Source organism: Anneissia japonica, unplaced genomic scaffold (assembly GCF_011630105.1).
Source record: "Anneissia japonica isolate Jap-2015-1 unplaced genomic scaffold, ASM1163010v1 scaffold287921_len548085_cov176, whole genome shotgun sequence".
NCBI lineage: Eukaryota > Metazoa > Echinodermata > Crinoidea > Comatulida > Comatulidae > Anneissia > Anneissia japonica.
In genome coordinates this window covers 532,390-544,598 of record NW_022750794.1, presented here as the reverse complement: position 1 = coordinate 544,598, position 12,209 = coordinate 532,390, and the positions used below count along the sequence as shown (strand labels likewise).

Here is a 12,209-nt window from a genome sequence, read left to right as displayed (position 1 = left end):
ATTAGGGGATTATCGTATCATGTTTCAAGACGGGTATATCTAGATAAAGTTCGACGTGAACCAGGCTAAGCACACACTAATCCGTGGGGCGTCCAAACTTACTTAATAAAATAACAATACATGTGAACAAAAGTAAAATAGGAATCGCAAAGGTAAACAGAAATATCAGGGAATTTAACAAAAAAGTAAAAGAAAAGAGAAAAAAACATCCAGAAATACAAAATTCAAATCTTAAAAAAATATTAATCTTAATGGTTAAAAAAAAACAAAAGTTGTACAAAGTTTAAACATCCTGCCAGTGGAAAAAAGCCAAAAATCACACACAAACGATGATTTCAAAGCATGAGCATCTATAAACAATTCTCTAGAAATCAATTAGGTTTAGATATAATTATTTTAGTGAGGTCGTTTGTAGACCTCCGACTGAATAAATGGCCATTGTTAATAATCCCATTATTATACAGACCATTTTATCGGGTTTCTTTTTATACAGCCCTGTCAACCTCTCGCAACTCACTGGGGGACTTCCAGCGGCCTAGCCAAGCCTGAGCAGCACAATGTGTCAGGTAGAGAGCGTCGTGCGCACACTGGTAACGGGGTAGCGCGAAGTGCGTAGGCCTCTTTCCCCAGTGGTAGTTGCCAGGTTATCGGAAATTTTCATTTCAAATTTTGCGAAAAATGGTCTACACATGCTAGATTTAACTTTTAGCTCCCTGTCCTTAAAATAGTTACTGGGATTTCAAAATCTTTAGACTCTGACGTGTCTGCAATAGTACAAAAGCCATGTTGTGTCAGTAATGTTTGTATTGTACTTCGTAACGTATTATTTTCCCATGTTTATCTATTTTCAGAATTGATAACATTCTATTATCATAAACATTATCTTTTATTTTTAGGTCTTCATTTGTCGATGTGCATATGGTATGTTCTGTGGCAACAGTTTTTTTTCCATAGAGTAATGAGTAGGCCTAATACCATAATATATTTAGTTCCACGTGATCTTGGTTTTATAATTAGTAGTGGAATAGGATTCGCAACCTTACAAAACATTAAATTGCTCGAGGACGTAAACGGATTCACTCATTTGTGACCGGACCAAACTATGTCCTAGAAATTCAGACGGCGAAAAATGTGTCGCTCTAAGTCTTATCGTCGAGAAATCGAAAGCACCCATATAACAAATACGTCAACATCGACACCACGTACGTTTAGAAAAAAATATTTTAATTTTTGGGTCACGACAGTTTCGTTAAATTTATATGTTGACAATTCTATTATGGTCATAGTATCCGATCGTTCCGATTTCTAAAAGTTGGTAAAAATAATACCACATTTAATAGCAATGATCGATGATTCTAATACAAATAAAATACGCTGGGACGCAGTAATTATTTATATTTGCATAAAAATGTTAAACTTGTATTAACTGCATTTGTTATCGTTTCGTAAGATTGTGAAACCTCCGGATACCTGTAATTGTATTTAATCATATGATGGTGATGACAACAACGACGAGGATGATGATCGACGACGACGCAGACCACGATAATGATTATTATTATTATTATTATTATTATTATTATTATTATTATTATTATTATTATTATTATTATTATTATTGTGATGACGATGATGATGATGTTAAAGATGGTGTTGTTGATATGTACATCCTTTGATACAATCTGAATCATCTTGTTTCCCGTAGTATTATTGCGTCTTTTTGGTCTTTCATTTTTAATTATATTCAACTAATATGGACGACCTTAGTCACTGTTGTGTGATGTTGAAATAAGGGAATAATATATAATATATTATATTGATGTTTCTATGATAATATATTAAAGTTATGTGGATGGCCTTTTCCATGATTCAAAGTTTGCTTATGATGCAGGTTGTAATGGTGTCATATCTGAAAACCATTGTTTTGTTGTCGTCTACGTGGAAAACTCTAAATTTGTCACATGGAACGAAGCCAATACATTGGAAAATGGACATAGACTAGCGAGCATTACGTCACAAAAACAGCTGGATGCTATTTTAGAATACATAATAGAGGAGAAATACATTAACGTATGGTTTTACATTGGATTGTCTCGAAAAGCAAATACTAATAGAGGTTTATTAAATAATTGGACATGGACATCGGGCATAGCGCTAGAGTATGACAACTGGGCAGGCGGAGAACCTAATGTCGTTAACGATGATTGTGCAGGGGTGGTAATGAGGATTAAAGATAAATCACAGAAGAAAACATTTCATGACTTTAAGTGCGGTCAGAAAATTTATGATTTTGGTTTGAACTACATATACCAATACCCTAACAGTAAGTTATTCTAGTGAATTCTACCTCCTTTTCTTGTCTAATAAGCAACATACCATACATCATATGCAGGCCCGTAGCCAGGCTCTTCCAAGCGGGGTTTTCTGGGCGTGAGGTCCACAAAGCCCTGGTTGGGTCGGCGAAACCCCCAAAGCAAGAGGATTTTTGTGCTTTATGGGTCTAAATAATGCCAAAGCAGATATTTTTGAAAATGTCTTGTGCCTGGGTGGGTCTGCAGTGCATTCGTTAGGTTGGAGGACTTATTTGGGAAATTTAAAGAGGCGGTTTTGCCAGAAAAGAGTGGGGGCTGGCTAGGCAAGGGAGTTCTTCCGAACCATAAAACACCCCCTTGATACAGGCCTGATATGTGTTAATGAAACTAGAAAATTAGAAGACGAGAAAGAGAATAAGAGAGAGTAATAGTCATTTATAAAGAAACATACAATGTTCAGGTGATAGGAATAGAATGCGGTAGGAAAACGGAATACGAGACAATGACAGAAAAGGATCGGATTATGAACTGAAAAATGAAAGATAAATTCAAATGGTAGAGATTAAGACCTATGAAATTTAGTGATACAAAAATATTTTTATATTTTATAAAATTATCAACTTTTCTTTGCAACATGCCATAATAAATAGGGTACACAACAAAATAATAACTTAGGTACTATAAATTGCATTCCATAAAGATTTAAAAACAAAATTCTGGTGAAAACAATTAACTGAAATCGTTAGATTATTGTATGTATTTATTTAAACATTTAAGGGTGATTCCATTGGTATTTCTATGTATATGATAGTCAACATAATTTGAACTTACAATATTAGATTAAAAAAAGTATGCAATTTAAATAAATACAAAATATAGACGAAGATTAAATTACATAAATATTAGGAAAATGATTAGAACCATACTTTAGATATAGTATATTTAATCATAATTTACGCATTTATCTCAATATTTACCTAAGATTGCGAAGAAGACACTGTGAAGATTGGAAACTTAAGTTACCATTTTATAGCTACTCCATCTGGCTCAACCGCAAATTCTTCTGAAGTGTGTCCGTCTAATACACCAAACGGTAAGAAAGCTAAATTATTATTGTCTAAATAGCAAAGGTTAGTACTTAAATTTAAAACCACAAGGGATCCGGTAATAATGGAGTAGTGGAAATTTAGGGTCAAGCCAGCTCCACCAATCAACACCTCGAATTTACGTAAACACGACAAATCAACAGGGGCGAATTCAGTAGGGGGAAGGGATGCTGGGCAGATCAACAGCTGCAGATCCAGTAGGAGTGGAGAGGGTTGGGGGTGTTCAACACGTGCCTCCCCGTTTTGCCACTAATTTTTTTAAATTTCAGTGCATATTATGTTATGTGCTACTCACTTAGGCCTATCCAAATGTTGCTTCCCCTCCCCCCAGAGTGATCTCCTTCTCAATAATACTTCAATGGTCACAGTTTCCTATGTCTTTCTTTTTTTTACTTCTAGTCAGTGGTGGCACCAGGACTTGCCCGACAGAGGGGCTAAGGGCCCCGACGGGGGAAGGGGGTTAGTGGAGCAAATCTGTCTCTTATACACATCTAGATGTGTATAAGAGACAGGTATATATGTATGTATATATATATATATATAATAATAGCAATTTCTCTTTTACAGGTGACAACATCAGTTGCAGCTAGTGTTGACAATCTCTTAGAAATTAGTAACGAAGTGACAGATGTGTCTGAGGAATCTCGTTCTGCATCATCCACTATCATTAAATCCTTAGAGGAACAGCTAGCTACGGTTGCATCAGTTGGCTTAAATTACACTTTCAGTAGCAAGAATCTTGACATCGAGGTGGTACAATTGCAGGAAGACTTCGCTTCAAATGGGGTTGTGTTTTATTTGTCGGAAAATTCGCCTGCTTTAGTAGTTCCATCTGAGAAATATTCAAGTGAATCTGTAACCGAATTAGATACATCTTTGAAGTTACCAGCTGAAGCGTTTGATGTTGGCACGGTACATCGAGAAGATGGAAATGTTCCCAGCGTATTTGTTCTTTATAAGCAATCTACTTTGTTTTCAATTACAAGCAAAGGCAATAAAAATTGGACGATTGGGAGCAGAGTTATATCAGCCAATGTTCATGGAATGGAGTCAAATACTTTTAAAAATCCAGTTATTGGGGTTTATACTCCGACAGTAAGTACGGTAATGAATTACGCAATTACAGGTATCTGTAGACCTAAATGCATAGGAAATGTGTTGGGTATTAGCTGTTAATATGTTGTGCCCCTCAATCGTCTGTAAATAATTATTTTCTAATGGTTAAACATGGAGTTATAATTATAGAGGGCCTACTATGTCATTTTGTAGTGTAATTTTGTTTAACCTTTAACCTTCAGACAACGTAGAGAATGTCAATATTATTTTGTTTTTATTAAAACCAGCTTAGTTTAGAATTGTAAATTATTTTTAAAGTCAGGCTCTGGATGGAAAAAATTGATATGCTGTAGAACTGATTTTTCTAAGACAGACTATTTTTTTTTTTAACTAGGGGAAAAGGGGCGTAACCACCGTTTTTACACACTCCCCTGTTTTTTAAAAAAAAATCTCTAAAGCTTGATTTTAAGATAGTAGATGGTGTCTGTGTTTTTGCTAATCACTCTTATATAACTAAACAATATTATAAAAAAATATATATTTCAAAGATAAACAAATCGGTGTCTGAACAAGACATTAGATGTGTATTCTGGGATTTTAAACTTGAAAACGGCATCGGTGATTGGTCAAACGAAGGTTGCGTGTACAACACGACTGAAGATGGGCGTGTAATTTGTCATTGTGATCACTTGACAAACTTCGCCGTATTAATGGTAAGCGTTGATAAATATTATTTGAGGACTGAATCAATGAAATTAATATTAAAGTTAATAATAACATGATATATAACATCATGTGGTGAACCAGGTGATAGGAAATTGTGATTTTTATATCATGAATCACTTTCTGATTCCGTGGTACTGGTAAATAGCCAGCTTATTACTGCTTTTAAAACCATAAAGTTTGAAGCGAAGTAACAGCAGCACTGTCATTATCATATAGAGACAACAATAATGTCGTAATTGATATAAAAATGGTTAAAATCAGTGCACAGCTAAATATAAAGTGGCTGTCAATTGAGCGTTTCTATTGAAGGCATTCCCTGATAAACTTTCCTCTGTCCAATTAGTTTTCCTTCACAACTCGGTTGAGAAATAGATGGAATTTTCCTACCCCTTCTTTTCTGTAGTGTATCATGGAATTTGAAAACTGTTGTTGGGTCATCTTTTTCTTTTCTTATCACATATCCAATCCAGGTATGTTTTGTGTGTACACACATGTACACATATAATTCATCTGGTTGTGTGCATGCGTTTCCATAGAGCTGTTCGTTGGAAATCACGTAGCTCCAGTAAACATTACTTTCATTAACTTCATATTCATTCATCTGATGACATGTTGTCTTTATATTGTTTGGGTGGTTTGACTCATTGGAAGCCTAGTGGGTTCTGTCACAAATTGTGCAACAATACGCTCTGTCCACGCTTTATCGAATTTATATATGACAAATAAATATGCCCATATTTGAGTGTAATATGACATTATCATGCTCATGATATGGGCACATCACACAAACTTGTCATATAAAATCCGATAGTTCGTACAGAAAGTTATATACTGTGTGTTTATTGTAGGTAGGCCTATTTAGTTTTACATAATTTCAGCATGGAGGAAATAAACATGATTTGAGTAATTTATACAAACTTTTCTAACACAGGATTTCCATGGCCAGACTGACATTATCTCCAAACGTCATCACGTGTTATCCGTGATAAGCTTGATTGGCTGTTGTGTATCAATTACAGCATTGATCTTAACCATTTGTACACTGATATACACCCGGTATACGACGCCTTTTTCAAGGTATACATTTACCTCAAATTGTACCAATAATAATGTTACAGTAATTGCAGTTGTCAATCTGAAAGAAGAATTGGAGAAAAGATTGATTCAACTTTATATCCGCTTGCTGAAATTGACAAGTGTCATTGTTAAAAAAAATGCAAATCAAATCGGTTATTATTTGAAATGACACAAGCAAAGACGGCAGGTTTGGCTACATCTTGGGTACGATATTTGCTCTGATGTGACGTTTAAGTAAACAAAACAATAAAACCCCCCCCAAAAAAACCCCTAATTAATTAATATTTATACATTTTATGATTAGTTATTCAAAGGTTAATTAGCTGATTTACTTAATTTAGAAAATAAGTATACAGTATCTCCTTTTTTGCAGGGAGCAACACTCTGCTCGCCCCAAATTGGTATTGCTAAATTTTGCAATAGCACTGTTTTTGCTTTACCTCGTCTTCGTCGTCGGTATTGAACAGACAACGCACAAACCCGCCTGTATTTGTATTTCTGTACTTCTTCACTATCTTACGATTTCATCAATTTCATGGATGACAATACAAGCAGTGAATATCTACCTATCATTGGTGAGGATCTTCCCGACGTATATCTCCAAATTTAGGATGAAAGCATACATATTCGGATGGGGTACGTTTGAACTTTTCATAACTGACTGAATAATTATACAGGACACGCCCCTTCGTGGCAGTACTTTATGAAATTGGATTGCGTTCCAACAAAACCCCGAGTGTCGGATCTCTTGCAGTTCTACACTCTTTGATATTACCAAAATTTAAGATGCATACACACCAGATCAAATATTTTCGGATCCGTAAGATAGTGGAAAAATACTTGCACTTAGGGATAAACCGAATCAACAGTGCAAGTTGGGGTATCAAACACCGGCGAACACTACGTATGCGTTATACGATGGTCACATTGTGGCGCGCGCAATGTAAAGGCCTGTTTACACGTCAACGATAACGATAATGATAAAAATGCTAAAAAGCGATTGTTTATATAGAAAACAAAAGAAATAAGAGAAGTTTTTACACTAGGACGATTCTATAACGATTTATCGTGTATGCAATAACAAAATATTTTAACAAATCAAATCAGATGACGTCATAATCATGGACAAATGATAAAATCGTTGCTACTACGACGATTTTAATGTTTCCCTGATTTGATTTGTCAAAATATGTTGTTATCGCATAACTGATAAATCGTTATCGAATCGTTCTAGTGTATAAACTTCTATTATTTCTTTTATAACCAATTGCTTTTTAGCTTTTTTATCGTTATCGTTGAAGTATAAACAGGCCTTAAAGCTCCCTAATAGCGTCATATAAGCATGTCCGGCCAATGGTCAGCGTGCGGTTTAACCTCCCGACCAGGGGTGGCGCCAGGATTTGCCAGACTGTGGGGGATGGGGATGTGAGGTTCCCGACGGGGGCAACACTCGTGTATTTGCATTTTAATAATTCATTCATCCGTGACCGCCGCGACCCGCGTTCTTAGAACCTAACCACTGCACAAAGAACAGAAAGTGACGTAGGCCTAAATATGTTTTTGATCTTATGAACAGCTAGCGCCATCAGGCGAATGTATCTCTTGTTCCAAAGTTGTATTTCTGTCTCTTATACACATCTAGATGTGTATAAGAGACAGCTTATATAACTCTTTTAGTGATTCCTGTACTTCCGGTCGTGATATGTTTAATCGTCAGTAGGGAAAGCTATTCGAACGCAGATTAGTGAGTATACATTATTTTAGAATCATAAACAGACTAAAAAATCTACATGTATCTGCCACACTTAAAATTACGTTGAGCCTATACCATAGAGCTGTTATAACTCTATGGCCTATACTGACTTAACAGGCTAGCCTACTGTCCTGCATTGATCAACGTAAAAGCACTCCTTTTATTTTCATCAAAGCTCATGGAGTTAGAAATACATTGGAAATAGATCTATTACCCACTAAAGTAGGCATTATCACGGTGCATATTTTATTATATAAACGGTATTTCAGAAAAAATATCAAACATACAAGTTAAAAATAGTCTATGCTTGATACAATATAATAATAGTATGTTCCTATTTCAGCACCATTAGTATTATTTATCTATATTCAATGTCTTTATTCATAAAAATATATAAAATTACAAACAGAGAGCCAAAAGACTCTGTTTGTAACTGTCAAAATATGAATGCAAGACAATCGCGTAAACAGTTACAAATTAAAAAACTGGGCAAAATTTAGAACATCCACAACACAAACATAAACAGGTTTTTTTGTAATCTCGAAAGCCCAGGCAATTTCTTTCCTACAACTGACTGAAACGCTCACACATATTGGAGCCAAAGTTATGCTAAAGCTTATAGGTCGCAGATTGGAAATGATCGTAATTAACATTCAAATAATATCTATCTTTTAAACGCAATATTAACGGATAGATACATAATAATAATAATAATAATAATAATAATAATAATAATAATAATAATAATAATAATAATAAATAAATAATAAATAATAATAATAATAGTTCTCATGGCACACATCTGGATTTGTTACGTGTCGAATGTATAATTAATAAATAATGGGGCGGAACCTACTGTAGTTGAAAAAAGGCGGCTTAGCCTCCTGGAGTTTTACCTATTTTTAATATCTTATATCTAAATCCCAGGTTTTCAAGCCTTTTTTCAGACTGGGTACCATTACCCACTTAAAATTTCGCGGTCCCACAGCAGTCATAGTTGGCGGGGAGGCGGGGGGGGGGGGGTGTTCTGCTATATCAACAACCATTTCAATACCATGATTTTTAAAGGTATTAGATATATATTATATATTTGTTGCTAGTTGCCCGTAAATTTCAATCTTGTACGGTACTTTATAATGGGCCAAACAATTTCGGGCTGAGCTGGTCAGTCTCGACCCTCCACCTGTAAAATTGCCTTTCTGTTCTGCATTAATGTAGGCCTAACTTTACTTCAACTTTATTTTGAACTGGGCTCGTAGAAGTGGGGATGCTGAGAGCCAGGGCGAAGCTACGACAATAATAATAACACCGTGCAGCAACTACTGCTACTACTAACACTGCTGCTGCTGCCCGAATGCTGCTGTTGCTGCCACCACCACCACCACCACCACCACACAGTGCTACTACTACACTGCTGCTGCTGCTGCGGCTGAATATGTTTCTGTTTATATAACTTATAAAGTCCTGTACAAATGTATAGACAAAATATAAAACTACGTTACAATAATTCATGTTTAAAACATACAATATAAGCCTAGGATTTATTATTGTATTTTGTTGTTCTTTATTACAGCTGCTTCATCAATCCAGGTCCAGTTTTATACTATGGTAATATAGCCATAGCGGGCGCTCTGTTTTTCACAAACCTCGTCATCTTCATACTTGTCATCTGCGTCCTTACATGTTCACGAAGCCGCCAAATAACACGAAAGAACGACAAAAGCAAGTTTGCGACTGCGAAAGAGCAGGTATCAACTGCCATTGGTTTGTCCATTTTGCTTGGCTTAACCTGGGTATTTGGATTTACAGCAATAGCAAAATCAACCAGCTCAAATTTGAGATTCTCGATGCAACTTCTTTTTTGTGTTTTTAATTCGCTTCAAGGATTATTCGTGTTTTTGTTTTTCTCCGTTCGTCCTGGCGATTTCAAGGCATTTGTTACATCATGTCTTTCTAGCTTGTCATGTAGTACACAATCATACGAAATTGCCAATAAATATGACAAAGGCGTTACGTTATCCCACGATACCACTGGTCAGGCCGAATCGATGACACACAGCACCGATGTATGATTGTACAAGGAGTGAACTGCAAGAGGCCCGACTGTCCTGATTGTGTGGTAATGGAACGTAAAAAAAAAATACTGCCCGAGGGCGCCCTATTAAAATTCCAAGAGAGTTTGCTCGAAACTCGTCTTTTAAGGACACGCCCCTTCGTGACACTGCTTTTAGAAATATATAGGACTACGTTCCAAAGAAACCACAACAGTCGGACCTCTTGCAAAATACTCTTTAATTATACAATAAATGGGTATCACACAAATCCGAATTTTTGGATTGAAGCCTACCGAACAGAAAATCATGAATCAGTTGTAAGAGAAGGACGCGCGGCGTTCTCTTGACCGCATTTCCAAGGCGCTGAACGCCGTCCAGAGGCATAGGCTGTGGAGGGGGTGGGGAGGGGTGGTGTGAAGAGTGCGGCCGCATCCTCCCCCTCCCCCTTAAAAGGCAAAAAGGTTCCGCTGGTGTAGGCCTAGGCCTGCCTATACCACAATGGAAAATTTGCAGGGCAGCAAGTAAAACTCGATTACGCCAACAACATATAAACCTGTGATATGTTTAATCGTAAAACAAAATAAAAGCTAATTGTTATCCCATACAATATATGAATAAACATCGTAATTCTAAATAAATACAGTGTATTCTTCATATTGTCAGAACATTTATTTCATAATGGTCGAAGTTAAATTTATATTTAAAAGATGCGTACAATTATTAACTTTTTGAATAAAACAAACTATTGTTTCCTATCCTAATTCGCCCACAATGCGATCACTTTTATTACAGGCATGCGCAGTTCAATAATTAACTACGAAGTTTTTTACTGCGCATGCTTATGACTGTGAGAAAAATAATACTGATTCGCACTATTGGGCGGACTGCATAAAACTTAAAACATAAAAACCTAGAACTGCGTAAGACTGCGTTGATACTGCATAACATCGATTGAGATAGGTTATATTTTTCTAATTGTATAGGCTATTAAAATGCAATAACAATGGGAATAAGATGCCTTGAAATTTAAATTATTAGGGCAAATAAATATTGCAAGTTGAAGTATCGTAGCATTTAGTTAGATTTTCATGTTTGATTTGTAGAATGATTGATTATATGAAATAAATGTGGGATGCCCCCACACAAGACAAAAAAAAAAAAAAATGTACAGTAAATTTTACATTAATTTTCAAAAATGTATTTTTATCGAATAGTTTTAAAACACAATTAAAAAGACAAAATTAAGATAATTGATTGCCAATAGAAATACAGACGTCTTAACTTTGATGAACGAAAAGCTTGGTTAATGAGATAAAAAAAAAAAACGGTTAATGAGATAATGATTTTTGAATATTTAAAAACGTGAGGACAATATGAAAAAAGGGTAGATCGTTGGAATGATCAAATTTCATTGACGTTTGCCTCAATCTGGGGGTCTGAGCAAAAAAATAAATAAAAAATAAATAAATAAAAATCCTTAAACAGGATTCTTCCGTACAGTAGGACTATAGAACATACCGTATACCACATTACACTGGAGAAATGTGTAGTCGAAGCAACAGCCTAATGTGAATTAATGGTTTTTAGATGTTATCATGGTTTTTTAAAATACATCAAATGACGCCGATATTATTATTATTTTTTAATTACTTTCATAATTCTGTGTACCTTTTCAACCAATAACACATGCAACAATAATAATTAGTAAGAATACAAACATTTTTTGTTCTTTTGATTTCACGTTTTAAACTTTATTTAATGAGTTATTTTATATAATACAATAAAAATGAAACAATAAGTATTATCTCAATTACAATATATTAGACTTAGGCCAACGCTTATTTTGTCAATTCACGATACAAAATTAAGAACCCAATTGTGCCAAAAAGACATTAAAATACATCAGAACACGCTACAAACAACGGCGCAGTTGGGGCCGGGGGTCATTTGCGCCCCCCCCCCGGTCCTTGCGCATGGCTCGGGCTTTTCGGCCTCTTCGTTACGACACTGATCCCGCATTTACAATTTTCGCACCCCCTCCCCCAGATGGGGACCAGCCTACGCCCCTGCCGTCCATGTCCTTACACACTGATTTGATTTTCTGATCGGTTCGGCTTCGGTATGC

At 35.6% G+C, this 12,209-nt stretch overlaps 2 protein-coding genes across 2 annotated transcripts in view; both read left to right on the top strand.

Moving 5' to 3' along the window:
- Positions 1–3,720, top strand: part of LOC117121541 — a 5,558-nt gene extending 1,838 nt beyond the window's left edge. Inside the window, exons 2-4 of the mRNA XM_033266771.1 lie at positions 897–921; positions 1,892–2,323; positions 3,295–3,720. Coding sequence (XP_033122662.1) covers positions 897–921; positions 1,892–2,323; positions 3,295–3,437 — 600 coding nt within the window. The 3' untranslated portion in view covers positions 3,438–3,720. The remainder of the gene's footprint in view (positions 1–896; positions 922–1,891; positions 2,324–3,294) is intronic.
- Positions 3,586–11,244, top strand: LOC117121531 (adhesion G-protein coupled receptor G6-like). Its single transcript, XM_033266758.1, has 7 exons — positions 3,586–3,615; positions 3,986–4,513; positions 5,023–5,187; positions 6,132–6,277; positions 6,651–6,913; positions 7,955–8,021; positions 9,604–11,244. Exons 1-7 carry the CDS (start codon positions 3,586–3,588, stop codon positions 10,100–10,102), a joined length of 1,698 nt encoding a protein of 565 aa, XP_033122649.1. The 3' UTR covers positions 10,103–11,244.
- Positions 11,245–12,209: the final 965 nt, after the last annotated feature.